At 42.4% G+C, this 17,712-nt stretch overlaps 2 protein-coding genes across 2 annotated transcripts; one reads left to right on the top strand and one right to left on the bottom strand.

Annotated features, from left to right (window-relative positions):
- Nucleotides 1-351: 351 nt before the first annotated feature.
- Nucleotides 352-1,155, top strand: LOC123082171 (uncharacterized). Its single transcript, XM_044504559.1, has one exon. The coding sequence runs from the start codon at nt 478-480 to the stop codon at nt 919-921; it is 444 nt and encodes a 147-aa protein (XP_044360494.1). The 5' UTR covers nt 352-477; the 3' UTR covers nt 922-1,155.
- A 1,385-nt stretch (nt 1,156-2,540) lies between these two features.
- LOC123086643 (B3 domain-containing protein Os11g0197600) lies at nt 2,541-7,708 on the bottom strand. Its single transcript, XM_044508418.1, has 5 exons — nt 7,288-7,708; nt 4,811-5,861; nt 4,211-4,321; nt 3,921-4,084; nt 2,541-3,138 (listed from the first exon to the last, which is right to left on the bottom strand). The coding sequence occupies exons 1-5, from the start codon at nt 7,537-7,539 to the stop codon at nt 2,857-2,859; spliced, it is 1,860 nt and encodes a 619-aa protein (XP_044364353.1). The 5' UTR covers nt 7,540-7,708; the 3' UTR covers nt 2,541-2,856.
- Between the last annotated feature and the right edge of the window lie 10,004 nt (nt 7,709-17,712).

The raw sequence follows: 17,712 nt of genomic DNA, 5'->3' as shown, positions 1-17,712 counted from the left end.
AAAGACAAATTTCAGTGCTTCTAAATAGTGTTTCACGACATAATTTTTTGCCTTTTTTGTACAGGCCACACAAAAAGTTATTTTTCCATGAAACTTTATGCACGCACATAGAACATGAAGACGTACGCGTGCAATTTTTTTTCCAGATTTTTTTAGCATTTAGAAATGTGTTTTTTAAAATGGGTTCATATGTACCCGGATTCATTCATGCACTTCTCCTATGCACCATGCCTTTTCCCGGCACAGTTCAGTTTAGTACTGCAAGATGAGGATGTTCCACCGTCCATGAAGGTGAAATTGATGGAACCTCCATTACCACTACCGCTCGCGATCGTACACGTACCTCATAGTACCAGACTACACCTCCATATATAAATGAATCGAGCGGTCGACAGATACATACACGCTAGCCACTACACCATAGGGATTTGCAACTTTGCAAGCAAGCAAGAAAGCAGCTAGCTAGCGAGCTCGACCATGGATGAGTTCACTTTCCCCACTGTCCCGGGCGGGCAGTGCAAGCTCGCGCCGTTCCCTCCGCCGTGGTTCGTCGCCGCCGTCGCGGAGGAGGAGGACGACGGCAGCAGCGGCTCGCCGAGGGGCCGCGACGAGAGGATGGACATGCTGTGGGAGGACTTCAACGAAGAGCTCGCGCGCGCGCCGCCGGTGTGCCCTCTCAGCCCCGTGAGCAAGGGGGGCGGGCTGATGGCGATGACGATGATGAAGGAGGCCGAGTGGTTCTACAGCGACGGCGACGGCGAGGGCGACGACGGCGGTGTGGTCGAGGCGAGGAAGCGTAGTGGCAGTGGCAGGCACATGGTGGTCCGGCGCCGGAGGTGGAGCCTGCTGCTGATGTTCAGGCTGCTCAAGAAGCTCTTCCTGGTCAAGAAATCCAGGAGCGGAAGAACCGCGTCAATCTGATCACACCAGATGAGCTCCAGAAGTCAATGCAGAAATTATTGGTGCGGTGCATCAGTCACTACTCAGTAGTGTGTGCATAGTTGATACTACGTATATCATATACTCTACATGTGTAATTTTGCTTTTTCTCACAAGACTTCTTTTTGGCTGAAGAGTGTATTCCTCTTCATCATCTTTCTCTTGTTTTGATCAACTTGTTCTTCTTGGCATCAGTATATTCCCAACTACAAACAATAGTTTTTCCGTCAGAATCATCTAAATTTTGGCTTTGGATCAAGTGCATTACATGTTTATCAACAGCACTAGGATGACTGAGATCACAATTCCTTGGACATTGCTCTTCGGTTAATCTAATCTTTCTTTGTGACTGAAGCAAGTTGTGTTGGCAATTGTGTTGTTGGCATTGGGATGGGATGAGCATGGCAAAGGTTGTCTGTCACCAACCTCGTAGATGCAGGTGCATCGCCATCAGGAACCTACCTAAATCAAGGAGCCATTCAATTGCGGCACCGTCACCAACATCTCCACACAGCACGTGAAGCAGAAAACCAGACGCCTCCCAAAGTCTCCAGCTTCATAAATGTCGCACTTAACAACACACTGCAACAGCACACTCCCTCTCACATCAGGGTCACCATTCTGCCAATTAGGGATCTTATTATTGATCCCATGCCTGATGATGCCCTAATGATCTTGCTCTGCATGCTGCTGGCCTAATCACAATAACCCCACCTAACATCTTCAGATGCTACCTATTGTCCTGATCAAGTAACATTAACCTGCTGGTGTTACTTTACTAATACTCCTACTATAGTACACTACTGGAGTACAAAGAAGTCAATCATAGTACATAACTCCCTTAGAAAGTCACTTTGATCAAGACCTTACAAGTGAGACTTTTCTGGGCCACGCGAGGTGCCGACACATGTTCGGTCACGATCTGGCCTACTCATGCAGTGTTGGTTGTCTGTGACTGTAACCGACCAAGTGAAGCAACCAGCCGGTTGGTTCCCAGCAACATGGACAGGTTGTGAACTGTATACGCTGTCAGGTTTGGTGCCACACCAATATGCCATTGTTTGTTGGCTATCCTTCACACACAGACACAGAAATGAACCATTGTCAGATCACAACATGACCTTCTCTCTTGGTTCAACTCACACCACCACACATGCACACACAAATGAGCTCCTCATACTAAAATGATCTGGGTGAAGGCTGTGTTCTACACACTAGAACTGGAATGGCATGCTGTAATCAGCCTCACAGGTCCACAGCTAGAAAAGTAACAGTGGTTGAGCAAGCAGATCACAAGAAAGTATCTGGCAACAGTTTTCCCAGGAACAGGCCAAGTTCATAGCCAAAACATATCGCAGTTAGCAACCGATCATCTCCTTTCATCACCCAAGCCTTCAGCTGCACACTAGAGCCACGTGTTTGCAACCACCAGACAAGGCAAGGCTGGCCAGAGATGCACAAGCAGTGAAGCACATATCATTATCAGCCCATGTGGGGTTTTCTGCCCAGGCAGATATTATTCGACGATAATCGACGCAAAAATGCAACGACATACATCAACAAGTTTTAAAGTTATAACTGCAAACTGAAGGGCCTCAATAAAACCTAGTAGAAATAACACACTCTGTTCAAATAATGCAGAACTACAAATGGCAGCAACGCTACACGGTTATTCTCGAACAGATACGACTGGGGCTAACCGATTTACTCCACAATCCAATAAGAACATAGCTACGTTTATTAGAGAGTCAATTTTTTTTAATGTCACCAATAATTGAATATTGTGTTCTTATTGCCTTCTAGCACCATTTTTCTTCGAAAAGGAGGGAACCCCACTGCCTCTGCAACCTTCTAGAGCTCCACATATACTTTTTAGATAATGAAAGAGAACACTGCCTCAACATGTGCACATGACTGTTATTTCTTGCCAGGACCAGGGAGGAATGGGGTTATTTCTGGGACGACTCTGTAGATGTGTACTTTTATGTTGTCCTTCGAGAAGAGCTCGAAGACGCACACGTCGAACTTCTCCAGATTATTGTCTAGAGAAAACTTGCCCCAGCCACCACTCAAACCGCCACCACAGCGTTCGCTGTAGTAGACATAGTTAACATCCCAAGACTTTCCTTGTGGATTCCAGAGCTTTAACTTCCTGTGGGCACGGGGAAGACACTCCCTTACAAATTCACAGGGTAGATTCTGCAATACAAGGAAGTGATTCAGGAAAGGAATAACAGCACAAATAAGGCAATGATCAAATACAGAGGTATACGACACGACTACTGTCTAGACTCTGAAATATAATTGCGAACCAGTCCACTCAGGTTCAACTCCTAGACTTGGCACGGGTGCTCACATATTTCCTGGATTTATTTCAGGCCTTTTGGCGCTATTCATTCAGTGGTAAAAAAAAGACCTGAAATATAACTGTTTCCCTACTGTGTCCTAAACTAGGTCAGCCCAAATTTCGGGTTATTAATTTGGCGGGATTTTTATTTCAAGTTATATCTTTGTCAAAGTTTTGCAACAATATGTTTTTCTAGTCTCTTCACATGTATAATTTGGATTGACAACCATATACTCCATCACTCGAGTTATCACGTCATTCACACAACTTGACAATTTTGTCGACAAAGATCAGCAGAAATTTATCTCCTAAGTACAGATGCAGAGACAGATGTTGAAAACTTGAAATCAATGAATTCACTGAGCAAAGTCATCAAGAAAATTCTCTAACTGAGATAAAATAAATAGAAAATTAAATGAGTGGTAATTCAAAATTTGCACTAAAGCATCCTGTTCATGCCCAAAAGAATAAGATCATCCATGAATAACTCTTGGTGGTTTCACACAGCTAGCCAACCAAACGACACAGTGCTCTTCGTGCCCATACAAAAAGAAATGGTTCTAGAAATCTAACAAAGAAGAGATAGTCTTTAATTCGATAGAAGTAGTGACATATGTGGAGAAGGTAACATTACCAAGAAAAATCCCACATATACATAAGACTCCTTCATTATCTGAAGACCGAAAGGATTCTTGGATTTAAATTGTTTTGCCCTTAGCAGAGCATTGTCCTTCTGTATTTCAGTTATCAGTGGCCTTTGTGATAGTACTCTTAGTAGTCTCTTACCCGTCGCGCTAGCTGACAAGTGCAATATCACCAAATTATTTACAGAAATCACACACTTATGATAATTGCATGTCTTAGTAAGCACAAATTGTAGCAAGCTTAATGATATCAGGAGAGTTTTAGGGACGGACTACTTACTTTGACCACGTCTAGCAACATCCTTACTCACTCCGAGCCGAATGGGTGATGTCAATTCAGACTTGATGCAAGAGATACTTTGTTCTAACATGCTGCTTGAGGAATCAGAATCTGTGATATGGAGAGCATGTTTGTAAGTGAAATATATTTTTTGTAAGTGAAATATATGTATCCTTACCACTTTCAAATAGTCAACACATTATTTTTTCACACCTAGTGTTAGTAGAAAATGATATTAGCCATCTCTAACCTAGAGCTCAGAGATGGTCTCTCTAACAAATACTTGCATGTATTGACACACCAGATGACCTTCTGAATTATGACGATGAATGGCAACCAATAATGTAAGCTGCAGTGTACTAGTCTAGACATGGTACGAATGGCACAAGTCCTTTATGCAATTATTGTGCAAATATGCACACTACACATTGTTGGCTTGTCGCCCCAACAGTTCAAAAAATTAGACTGCCAATTGTTACTAGCTACTTTTGTTAGATAACAGACGATAGATCCTCACCGGCCTATGCATCTAGAGATGTTACTATGTTGACTATGTCAAAATGAATCATATACCATTTTCAAAACTGAAGACAGGTTTACCTTCAGTACTGTCAAGACTTGTTGAAGCTGACTTGTAAGTACCGACTGAAGCTGCAGGACACCTTTTCTTATCCTTGTTTGAGGCAATACAGGACTTCTGCAATGCAGAGTCATTTGCATCGATTTCCCTAACCCTTGAGGACTTCTGCAACGCAGAGTCATTTGCATCGATTTCTCTAACCCTCGAGGACTTCTGCAACGCAGAGTCATTTGCATCGATTTCTCTAACCCTCGAGGACTTCTGCAATGCAGAGTCTTTTGCATCGATTTCTCTAACCCTCGAGGACTTCTGCAACGCAGAGTCATTTGCATCGATTTCTCTAACCCTCGAGGACTTGTGCAAAGCAGAGTCATTTGCATCGATTTCTCTAACCCTCGAGGACTTGTGCAATGCAGAGTCATTTTCATCGATTTCTCTAACCCTCAAGGACTTCTCCAATGCAGAGCCATTTGCATCGATTTCTCTAACCCTCTTCCTAGTGGTTTGGTTGCTCTCTTCTAAGGGAACAACCACTGCCTCTGGTGGGTCAGCTGTATTCATGTCCACGTTAAGGCTCGTTGATGCCACCTTACATGTAACAGCCGAAGCTTCAGGCATACCGTTTTCCAAGATACTAGAGCGCTTCTTCGATGTAGAGCCATCTGCATCCATTTCTGTAACCCTCTTCCTTGTGGTTTCATTACTCTCCTCCAAGGGGGCAGCCGATACTTGTGATGGATCAGCTGCATTGATGTCCATGTCCCCTTTACCACTTTCTATTTTAACAACCAGATTCTTGCGAGGCTTAGCATGAAAAGCTGAAGGCTTCTCAATGCACATTCCATCAAAGATGACCACTGAGAATTGTGAGCGTCCATCATAACGGAATGTTAAGAAGTGACCCATCTCAATCGAATGGTCTCTGACAAATTCCTTCCATCCCTTCACAAAGAACAATCCTTCATTGTCTGAAGCCAGCTCTGCAAGCCATGTGTTGCCACTTTGACCTTTTAGGGAAACCACTCCAGTAGGCTGATCCTGAAGGTACTGGTTGAATGATGGTGGAATTTTCTACATAGTATCATTAAATAAGGACTTATTATTTTTTCAATAGCAACACATAAGTACTTGTTAACAATGTGTAATATGATCACAGCTCGTAGACAAAGCTATAAAAAAATACTATATGCCGTATCATGTGACAGACTAGATGCCACCCAATTGTACTACGCCATTAAAACAAGCCTGAAATAACAGTCTAAAATATGAAAAATGAGTATTCACAACACACATTGCCACAACATCTGAATAGCACTTTTCCCATGCACCTGACGACAAATTAATGCATAATGCATCTTACACATAGTATATTAATACAAGACGCTGCCTACCGTTAAACCAAGCAATAATTTACACAAACAGTATAATAAATATATGAACTTTCTAATGAGTTCAGAAAAGGGTAAAATGCACTTCGGTCCTGAGCTTTAATGCTAAATTTTATCCCTCTACTTTGGAAAAGGTTGTCCATAGAGCGATGCGATGAAAACATCACCATTTCACCAGTACCTGGTGTCAACACAAAAATTGTGTTCCTAGTGAATAGACAATTGGAAGGTACTCCTCGTGATGGGATTAAAGGATATTTCACAAGAAAGAAGAAACCAAGCTCTTCTTAATTATATGGACTCCAATACTTCTGATTTATGCTTATGACTTCGGGCATTGTTGAAATGAAGAATGAGTTAATTTAACAACTAGTTACCTCTTTGTTTCTATTTTACTTCCTCTCTTACTAGTGCGCGGAATCACATATATGTTGATGCTGTAAACGCATTAAGGCAGCAATAAGATCAATAGATAAAATATCATTTATTCACACAAAATATCAATTATGCATTATCTCTGCAAGCATGGCAAAGCAGAGCGATAACTCTAACCAGCTAAATGGAACACAGTACAATTCTCAGCCCTGACACAAGCAGTGTAAGGTGTAAGCATGGACAATGCTGTGGTAAACTCTTCCATCCCCATCAAGGACAACTGAAATAAGAAAGATTGGCAAAAAAAATACTACTAATGTTGAAAGCAGAATGTCATCCATGGTCAAGAATGCACATCCACCGAGGAAATTCCCCTGTCACCAGACAGTGGAATAGTGGATCAATCCAGGGGAACACTTTATCTATTCCCACATCCAAAAGCAGAACCAGCATAGAATCTTTCAAAACAACATGGCACAAGATTCACAAAACACAATAAGTAAACATCCATTCCACCTTTGGCATCAGATGCACAATAATTAAAACTATAAAAGGCAAAGACACCCCTTTTAGATCAGATACAACTCTCTGTCTCTCTGTGTTTTATTTTTCTGAAATTTACCAAAAATGGGCTCACTAACAACATCAGATGGATAGCGATTTGGGTCGATCAAAGAATCAAGCAGCACGCTCGCCGAGCACTAAATCAATCAAGGATTTCAAGAAGAGCTCACCAATCTCTCCCCGTAGAGCTGCGGCAGGAACACCCTGGCGAATTGCTGGCCGAACTTGCCGCCCTCTCCGCCATTCTCCCGCTCCTTCCCCTTCCCCTTCTCCCTGGCCCTCTCCTTGCCCGCCGCCGCCATGGCGGCCGCCGCCGCCGCCTCCCTGCTCTCCCGCCCGAGCTCCTCCCGCCGCGCGCTGTCCTGCAGCTCCCGCCGCCTCCTGTCCCTCTCCTGCAGCTCCCGCCGCCTGTTCCCCACCATGCCCAACAAAAAGGCTCTGCTTCTCTCACCTAACCCCTCTCTCTGCTCTCCGCAGGGTGTCGCCCGGGTGAGGTTTATAAGCTTCAGTTACCACTGGAGCGAGGAGGGAGTGAGGCACTCACTCACGGTGGGTCTCACCGCCCCTGATTCTCGCCGTGGGTTTTAGCGAGAGATCCCCCGAGTGGTCAAAAGTCATTTCGTTTCACGGAAAGGGGACGTGCCTCAGACGACGATGAAAGGGGCAGAGCCAGAACCGATGGCCCTCTTTGGGCAGTGTGCGGCAGAGATGATGGTGCGTGCATGTGCATGAATGGATGGATAGATGGGATTTTTTTTAACTTTTTTTCTTGGGTTGCATCTTTTTTTTACCGTGCCTATTTATTTATATGCCATTGAAGAAGAATTATTCCTCATTCATGTTCCTTTTATTTTGGTAGCATTCATGTTCCTTTGTCACCCGAGATCAGGGCCGGTCCATACATATTCGGGGCCCTGGGGCGGGACGACAAAATGGGGCCCTTGTATACAGATAAAAATTTAGAATATATTGTATGTCCAAAGCAATTTAGTAAATACAAGCATAGAGTGATGGACTTTGAACTAAAACCGCAAGGGAGGTGAAAAAAAACACATGCAGATCTTGTTATTTCTCCTAGCACTTCTGGAAGAAAAGTCGTCAACAACCACATCAGTATTTATTTCATCCAAATTTTCTTTCTCAATGCATAAAGTAGCAATAATATATTGTTTTTCTTTCACTTTCTTTTCTCACTGATAAACATTTTTCAAAAGACATATCACCAAAAAATTACAGAAAAACAGTCAATACAAGGAGAAAAGCACCTGAATATAGGCATATGGCTTGATGTCGAATTGTCGATGTAGCTTCCCACATCTGCAAGGCTACAACACTCATTCCCCGTCTCCCCTTCTAATCCCTGGATCCAATGAAGCTTTTTGTTTTGTTTTTGCGCATGGATCCAATGAAGCTTTGAAGAACATGCCAGTAGAGTAAGAACTAGGAAGAGAAGAATTGAAGATGTCAGATGGAGCAATCAGAGGCGGAGTGCCGGGCTATTTTGAATCAAAAGAGTACTTGATTAGGGGAAGGAGGTAGACATACCATCTCTAATGCGGTGATACCTCAAGCGTCTGCAATCAGATGTGGAACGTTGAGGATGCAAAGAGAGATGATTGGGCAGAGGAACAGCATCGTTGCTCTCCATTAATGGATGCACGGAGCGGCGCCTCGAATTTGGAAGTGCACCGGAGCGGCGGCACTGTTCTTTGGGATTGGAAAATTTGGGGAGGAGCCGAGGGGGCGAGGAAACTGGGGACGAGACAGAAGGAGATCGATGGAGCGCTGCAGCAGCGTAGCTAAACTAGCTATCGATTCTTTTAGCCCGTGAGTGCTAGCTACGTGGTGGGCTTGGGCCTTACTGTATAATATACTACTACGTGGGTTGGGGCCCCTACCTCCCAGGGGCCCAGGGCGGTCGCCCCGTTGCCCCGGCCTATGGGCCGGCCCTGCCCGAGATTGTGGCAATCTGGCCGACAAAAATAGAACGGTGTGTTATTTGTTGTAATGAAATTGGAACCTCAGTTACATTCTCATTAAATTGAATTTTGGACAAGACTATAGAACCATTGAATTTTGGTGATGGTCTGTTTATGAGCCATTTAGATTCTTCTCCGTCCAGGCAACTTGTGTCAACTTCGGCTTTGTCGGGAAGCTACTGAGGCAAGGCCTCCTCAATTTAGTCTGGTCGGATCTGTGATGGTTGTCCAGCCCCTTCGTCGCTTGCTTCTCTAGGACGGCGATCATATCCTCAGTTCGCTATTGGCGGCTTCTTCTGGCTTCGACCGTTGACTTTGTCAACAACGTTAGCCTAGCCCTGGGGATGTTTCGGAGATCTAGATGTGGCATCGAGTTTTACTCACAACGTGTCGCCACCGAGTGTAGGAGGAACATGATGTTGATATGCCGCAGGAGTTGTATTTTATTTTCTGCTTTTTAAGGATGATCTTGTAAGGGTTGTAAAGTTTTATATCCTTGGTCTTCTCACAAAAGGAAAATGTGTACCACAAACTTTCGAGGTTTTTCATTACAGTGAAGTGCGCATGCACGATTCCCCAAGCAGTCGCTATGAATACTTCCATAAAAAGAGGTCCTGCCCAAGCATTTTTTTACACTCAAAACCCATTTTAGTTATCTATTGATCGCCAGAGTTACGTCATTAACCAAAAAACTATTAAGAAAACTTGGGGGAGATCTATCAACTCTAGCTAGTTCATGGGCCACTGTGTAAGCCTCACAAGGGCAATGTTTATATATTCGTTGAAGAAAATGTTCAACGACGCGACCAACTTTGTGCGTCCAAATGTTTTGTGTGGTAGTCGTTCCCACCCTCCCTAACAAGTATGTGCACCTGAATCTTCTCGTATTGCTTGACAAAGTTGAGGAGCGACTTGTGTGGGTTCACATAGCGTTTCAAAACATCATTGAACCCATCATTGCATTGCCTCGATTGAAGGAACGGGAAGAACCTGAACTTGAAGTAGCATGGCACCCATGTAGCCCGGTCTTCATAGAGTTTCTCAAAGTGGCCATGCATAGGCCCCCCCCCCATACTTTAGCAAAAGTGCAACCCACTTCCGCTGAAATTCAGTCAGGGTGAAACTAAAGTCAATACATTCTTTGAAGTCTTTGACCAAATCTGGGTTCCTAGCCAACACAGAGCCAAGCTGCTCTTGCGCTTTCTTCATGATATGCCAATGGCAATAATGGTGTATCATCATCGGGAACTTCCTCTTGATTGCTTGTGCCATCGTAATGTCTTGGTCCGTGATGATGTTGTCCGGAGCCAATCCATCCATCGCCTCCAGAAAAGCTTCAAACAACTAATCATAGCTCGAGGCTAGATCCTGCCGCACAAAGCCACATCCAAGCATAATCAACTGCCCATGCCTGTTTGATACCAGTGAAGGGGGCGAATGGCATATTGTACATGTTTGTAAGATAAGTTACATCAAACGATACACAATCATGATAAGCCTCCGCATAAGCTTTCTGTGCCGCACCATCCACCCAAAAAAAATTCTCACACCTACCTTCTGCATTCGTCTTGCACTTGAAGAAAAACCCTGGGCATGTTTCCTTCACCTTGCAAAAGTAGTTGAGTGTCCAATGTCGCAGTCTTTAGTTGTGGCATTCAGTTTTGAACAGTGGTTGTGTATGGCTTTACATGTGTAAGGACAATCAACTCTGAACCATAGTATGACGACATGATCATCATCATTCTGCCTAGCAAAAACAAAGTAAACCACTGTATTTCAGACAACTAATCATAATGTAGGAAGCAACTTATGCATAGAATAGAAGCAACTCATATACATAAATAGAATCATACTAGGATTTATATAAAGTTTATGGAAAAAGTTTTTTGTTTTCCTTTTTTGGTGGAGGGAGGAGTGATATGCTGGGTCCATGTTTCTCATTAGAGTTGCATAAAGTCAACAGAGTTGCCTTTATTTCTAGTTTAAGTTGCTAGGTTTTTGGATCAGAGTTTCCCATGATCCAAACACTTTGTCAGGTTTGTTCTTTTTTTACTAGAGAAAAAATAACAATTGCTATAGCCGGGAATAATAAAAACTTCAGAGCAAGCTTTTTTTAGGGGGGATGGGAGGTTGGGGTGGTTATTGTTCCTGTTGTTAAGTTGCAGTCGTTAAGGTGAGTCAGAATTTTTTATCTTTGGGTGGGATGCCTTGATGAGAACAAAGGTATTTGGACAGCGATGGCTTGTCAATCAATGGATGGGTGTGATCCGCAATGAAGTTGATAACTTCCCATCTGCCATCTATTAGCTTCACCGCCATCTTAGCAGGGCATTTTGTTTGATTTATAGTCTTCTTCTCCGCTTCTTCTTATAAGTAGGTGAAGCAAAAATTCCCTAGAGGCAATAATAAAGTTTTTTTTTATATTTCCTTATTCATGATAAAGGTTTATTATTCATGCTATAGAATTGTATTAATCGGAAACTTAAATACATGTGGGAATACATAAACAAATACCGTGTCCCTAGTAAGCCTCTACTAGACTAGCTCGTTGATTAAAGATGGTTAAGGTTCCCAACCATATACATGTGTTATCATTTGATAACGGGATCACATCATTAGGAGGATGATGTGATAGACAAGACCCATCCGTTAGCTTAGCATAATGATTGCTCAGTTTATTGCTATTGCTTTCTTAATGTCAAATACATATTCCTTCGACTATGAGATTATGCAACTCCCGGATACCGAAGGAATACCTTGTGTGCTATCAAACATCACAACGTAACCGGGTGATCATAAAGATGCTCTACAGGTATCTTCGAAGGTGTTTGTTGAGTTGGCATAGATCTAGATTAGGATTTTCACTCCGAGTATCGGAAAGGTGTCTTTGGGCCCTCTCGGTAATACACATCATAAGAAGCCTTGCAAGCAAAGTGACTAAAGAGTTAGTTGCAGGATGATGTATTACGGAACGAGTAAAGAGACTTGCCAGTAACGATGTTGAACTAGGTATGAAGATACCGACGATTGAATCTCGGGCAAGTAACATACCGATGGACAAAGGGAATTACGTATGTTGTCATAAGGTTCGCTCGATAAAGATCTTCATAGAATATGTAGGAGCCAATATGGGCATCCAGGTTCCGCTATTTGTTATTGACCAGAGAGGTGTCTCGGTCATGTCTGCATAGTTCTCTAACCCATAGGGTTCACACACTTAACGTTTGTTGATGATATAGTGTTATATGAGTTATATGATTTGGTGACTGAATGTTGTTCGGAGTCCCAGATGAGATCAAGACCATGACGAGAAGTCTCGAAATGGTCGAGAGGTGAAGATTGATATATAGGACGGTGGTATTCGTGTTGGGGAATGTAGTAGTTTCAAAAAAAAATCCTACACACATGCAAGATCTATCATGGTGATGCATAGCAACGAGAGGGAAGAGTGTTGTCCACGTATCCTCGTAGACCGTAAGCGGAAGCGTTATGACAACGCGGTTGATATAGTCGTACGTCTTCACGATCCGACCGATCCTAGCACCGAAAGTACGACACCTCCGCGATCTGCACATGTTCGGCTCGGTGACGTCCCACGAACTCTAGATCCACCTGAGTGTCGAGGGAGAGCTTCGTCAGCACGACAGCGTGATGACCATGATGATGAAGCTACCGGCGCAGGGCTTTGCCTAAGCACTGCAACGATATGACCGAGATGGATTATGATGGAGGGGGCACCGCACACGGCTAAACAATGTCAACTTTTGTGTCTATGGCATGGCCCCTGGCCACGTATATAAAGGAGGGGAGGGAAGAGGTGGCCGGCCCTAAGGGGGCGCGCCAGGTGTGGGGAATCCTACTAGGACTCCCCAGTCCAAGTAGGATTCGCCTCCTCTTTCCTATTCGGAGTAGGGGAGAAGGAAAGAGAGGGAGAGGGAGAAGGAAAGGGGGGTCGCGCCCCCACCCCTTGTCCAATTCGGTTTGGGCAGGGGGGAGGCGTGCGCCACCTCTTGGCCCTTCTCCCCTCTCTCCACTAAAGCCCAATAAGGCCCATTACTTCTCCCGGTGAATTCCCGTAACTCCCCGGTACTCCGAAAAATACCCGAATCACTCGGAACCTTTCCGATGTCCGAATATAGCCTTCCAATATATCAATCTTTACGTCTCGACCATTTCGAGACTCCTCGTCATGTCCGTGATCTCATCCAGGACTCCGAACAACCTTCGGTACATCAAATCACATAACTCATAATATCAATCGTCACCGAACATTAAGCGTGTGGACCCTACGGGTTTGAGAACTATGTAGACATGACCGAGACTCATCTCCGGTCAATAACCAATAGCGGAACCTGCATGCTCATATTGACTCCTACATATTCTACGAAGATCTTTATCGGTCAAACCACATAACAACATACGTTGTTCCCTTTGTCATCGGTATGTTACTTGCCCGAGATTCGATCGCTGGTATCATCATACCTAGTTCAATGTCGTTACTGGCAAGTCTCTTTACTCATTCCGTAATGCAACACTCCGCAACTAACTCATTAGTCACATTGCTTGCAAGGCTTATAGTGATGTGCATTACCGAGAGGGCCCAGAGATACCCCTTCGACACTCAGAGTGACAAATCCTAATCTTGATCTATGCCAACTCAACAAACACCATCGGAGACACCTATAGAGCATCTTTATAATCACCCAGTTAAGTTGTGACGTTTGATAGCACACTACGTGTTCCTCCGGTATTCTGGAGGTGCATAATCTCATAGTCATAGGAACATGTATAAGTCATGAAGAAAACAATAGCAATAAACTAAATGATCATAGTGCTAAGCTAACGGATGGGTCTTGTCCATCACATCATTCTCTAATGATGTGATCCCATTCATCAAATGACAACACATGTACATGGCTAGGAAACTTAACCATCTTTGATTAACGAGCTAGTCAAGTAGAGGCATACTAGGGACACTCTGTTTGTCTATGTATTCACACATGTACTAAGTTTCCGGTTAATACAATTCTAGCATGAATAATAGACATTTATCATGATATAAGGAAATATAAATAACAACTTCATTATTGCCTCTAGGGCATATTTCCTTCAGTCTCCCACTTGCACTAGAGTCAATAATCTAGTTCACATCGTCATGTGATTTCACACCAATAGTTCACATCTTTATGTGATTAGTTCACATCTTCATGTGACTAATACCCAAAGGGTTTACTAGAGTCAATAATCTAGTTCACATCGCTATGTGATTAACACCCAAAGAGTGATCATGTTTTGCTTGTGAGAGAAGTTTAGTCTACGGGTCTGCAACATTCAGATCCGTATGTATTTCACAAATTTCTATGTCTACAATACTTTGCACGGAGCTACTCTAGCTAATTGCTCCCACTTTCAATATGTATCTAGATCGAGACTTAGAGTCATCTAGATCAGTGTAAAAAGCTTGCATCGATGTAACTCTTTACGACGAACTCTTTTATCACCTCCATAACCGAGAAATATTTCCTTAGTCCCCTAAGGATAATTTTTGACCGCTGTCCAGTGATCTACTGCTAGATCACTATTGTACTCCCTTGCCAAAATCAAGCTAAGGTATACAATAGGACTGGTACACAACATAGCATACTTTATAGAACCTATGACTGAGGCATAGGGAATGACTTTTCATTCTTTCTATTTTATGCCGTGGTCGGGTTTTGAGTCTTTACTCAACTTTACACCTTGCAACACAGGCAAGAACTCCTTCTTTGACTGTTCCATTTTGAACTACTTCAAAATCTTGTCAAGGTATGTACTCATTATCAAGCGTCTTGATCTATCTCTATAGATCTTGATGCTCAATGTGTAAGCAGCTTCACCGAGGTCTTTCTTTAAAAAACTCCTTTCAAACACTCCTTTATGCTTTCCAAAAAATTCTACATCATTTCTGATCAACAATATGTCACTCACATATACTTATCAGAAAGGCTGTAGTGCTCCCACTCATTTTCTTGTAAATACAGGCTTCACCGCAAGTCTATATGAAACTACTAGATCATGAGTGGTGCGCGTTGCTGCACCCGTCTATTATTAGAATAGAATGATAGAACTTTCAATATTAAAAAAGCAAATGGTTAAAACCTTTAATTATGATAAAGCGTACATGTTTTGAACAGATATGCTAGTAGCTTGGAGTTCTTTTTATAGATGGCTAGGTCTCTCTACCTTATTATTTCCAAAGTCTTTCTATAATGAATGATTTTTCTTCATTGCAATTTATGATTATGGATATCTTGCACTCTGCAAGAAAGGTTTTGGTATTGCAGAAGTTGTGATCAATGCCAGGATTTTCGGTTTCATATAAGATCACAAAAGAGCCATGATTCTAGATAAAACAACAACACTATTGTCGTTCATATAACCATAAATTGCATGTAAGGAAATATTGTAAAATAGAAGCAAACAAAGGATTTTTTAACATTAGCAAAGAATGAAATTTCGGATCAAAAAGTAGACCAATATGCCAAAGGAGAATGATTTTCTTGCCACTCTAGTTGAGTATCTAAGCACAAGCACATTGTCCCAAAACCTAAAAGCACATATAAAATGAAACTCTGAGGACATCTATAGGAGAAGAACTATGACGCTCGTATAAGGAACATCTCTTGCGCTAGGCCGAGTAGATGATTTGTTAAATGAATGAACAATAGGATAAAGAATATAAATGCAGTAGAACTGACTTATATTCCCACAAAAGAGAAAAACAACTAAACAAACACACTTACAAGTATGGGCATATGAATTGACAACGTTAATGAACCTTAATCGAGGCAACACAAGCAAGAGCATTAACAAAATAACAACCCACTCCCATCCCATGTAAATCTACCATGGGCTATAAGTAATACATTTATCTTTTGTGTAATTAAATATCATCCCTCCAGACCAGAGCTTATAGTGTCTACATCAACATAGTACATGGATGGAAAAGGGGGAAGATACTTCAATATTATTTCAAGTGTATTAAAAGAAAACAGATGACCGTCATATCATAATATATTAAACTTGCAAAGCTACAAACCTCAAGTGTTATCCCTCTGGCTGTGTTCTAATCAAAGCTTCGAACGATATACCCGATAAGCTGCAAAATAACAAAATTGATGTTATAAAATCCAAGCTATTGTGTGGTTAGCACAGAGTCCAAGATGATTTTTTTAAACACTGAAGCAATAATCATCCGTGCATCGTTTGTATTTAGAGAAGGCATGACTAATTATCCTGAAATCCCATTCTTAAAAACCTACAACCATAGTAAGTAATGAAGCAAAATCTAACACACACATTGTTGAGAATTATCATCTAAAAGACTATTATTTTTCTAGGATATCTAAAATATCATTAAGTCAACAAAGAACTAAACCTAATAGGCACATGCAGCAAAGTCACATTATACCAGGCGAGTTGTTGTTATACAAAACATCATCATCATCACACACTACAGCCAACACAAATTTCCACAAAATAAAGAGAGACTGGATAAAAAATTGAATCCATGAAAGATATGTAGCACACAATTGATTACAGAGATCTTCACCTTGGACTGCTGGAACCTTGCCAAAGTCACCCTGCTGCTGGCCAGCACGACACCAGATCCTTCTCTTTCTCTCCACGCCACCCCTTTCAGCTACCATGAAAAGCTTCTTGCAGCAGCATGGTGGTGGGGAAGGCTACTGTGGTGCTTGAGACATGCTAGGACTTGAACTCCCTACGGCGCCGCCATGAACTGCCTGCCAATCATTTCAACAAATACAAAATCCTAGAAATTAGGGCAGAAAAAAGTAAGATGGAGAAGGAGTTACCACGATGAGATCTTGCCTTCTTTCCTAACCTCTCAGGTGATGAGTATCATGCCATCACTGAGGCGTCGGCACCTTGCTACCACTTGAGCACTGCGTTGGTTTTCCCTTGAAGAGGAAAGGGTGATACAACAAAGTAGCGTAAGTATTTCCCTCAGTTTTTGAGAACCAAGGTATCAATCCAGTAGGAGACTACACACAAGTCCCTCGTACCTACACAAACAAATAAGAACCTCGCAACCAACGCGATAAAGGGGTTATCAATCCCTTCACGGTCACCTACGAGAGTGATATCTGATAGAGATAATAATAATAAGATAAATATTTTTGGTATTTTTATGATATAGATTGAAAGTAAAGATAAACGGTGCCAAAAATAGCTTGTTGACAGGAGATTAATATAAATCATAATAGACCCGGGGCCATAGGTTTCACTAGTGGCTTCTCTCAAGATAGCATAAGTATTATGGTGGGTGAACAAATTAATATCGAGCAATTGATAGAAAAGTGCATAATTATGAGAATATCTAGGCATCACGTCCGCGACAAGTAGACCGAAACGATTCTGCATCTACTACTATTACTCCACACATCGACTGCTATCCAACATGCATCTAGAGTATTAAGTTCATAAGAACAGAGTAATGCATTAGGCAAGATGACATGATGTAGAGGGATAAACTCAAGCAATATGATATAAACCCCATCTTTTTATCCTCGATGGCAACAATACAATACGTGCCTTGCTACCCCTGCTGTCACT

The sequence above is a fragment of the Triticum aestivum genome, chromosome 4A (assembly GCF_018294505.1).
Source record: "Triticum aestivum cultivar Chinese Spring chromosome 4A, IWGSC CS RefSeq v2.1, whole genome shotgun sequence".
Classification (NCBI taxonomy): domain Eukaryota; kingdom Viridiplantae; phylum Streptophyta; class Magnoliopsida; order Poales; family Poaceae; genus Triticum; species Triticum aestivum.
This window is presented reverse-complemented; position numbering and strand designations above follow the sequence as displayed.

Bases quoted from the DNA above. Each gene is read 5' to 3' on its own strand.
- LOC123082171 (XM_044504559.1), top strand. From the start codon at position 478: ATGGATGAGTTCACTTTCCCCACTGTCCCGGGCGGGCAGTGCAAGCTC.
- LOC123086643 (XM_044508418.1), bottom strand. From the start codon at position 7,539: ATGGTGGGGAACAGGCGGCGGGAGCTGCAGGAGAGGGACAGGAGGCGG. The intron at 5,862-7,287 runs GTGAGCTCTTCT...GATACTATGTAG, and splicing joins AGCTCTACGGGGAGAGATTG to AAAATTCCACCATCATTCAA. The intron at 4,085-4,210 runs GTAAGTAGTCCG...TGCACTTGTCAG, and splicing joins TGTTGCTAGACGTGGTCAAA to CTAGCGCGACGGGTAAGAGA.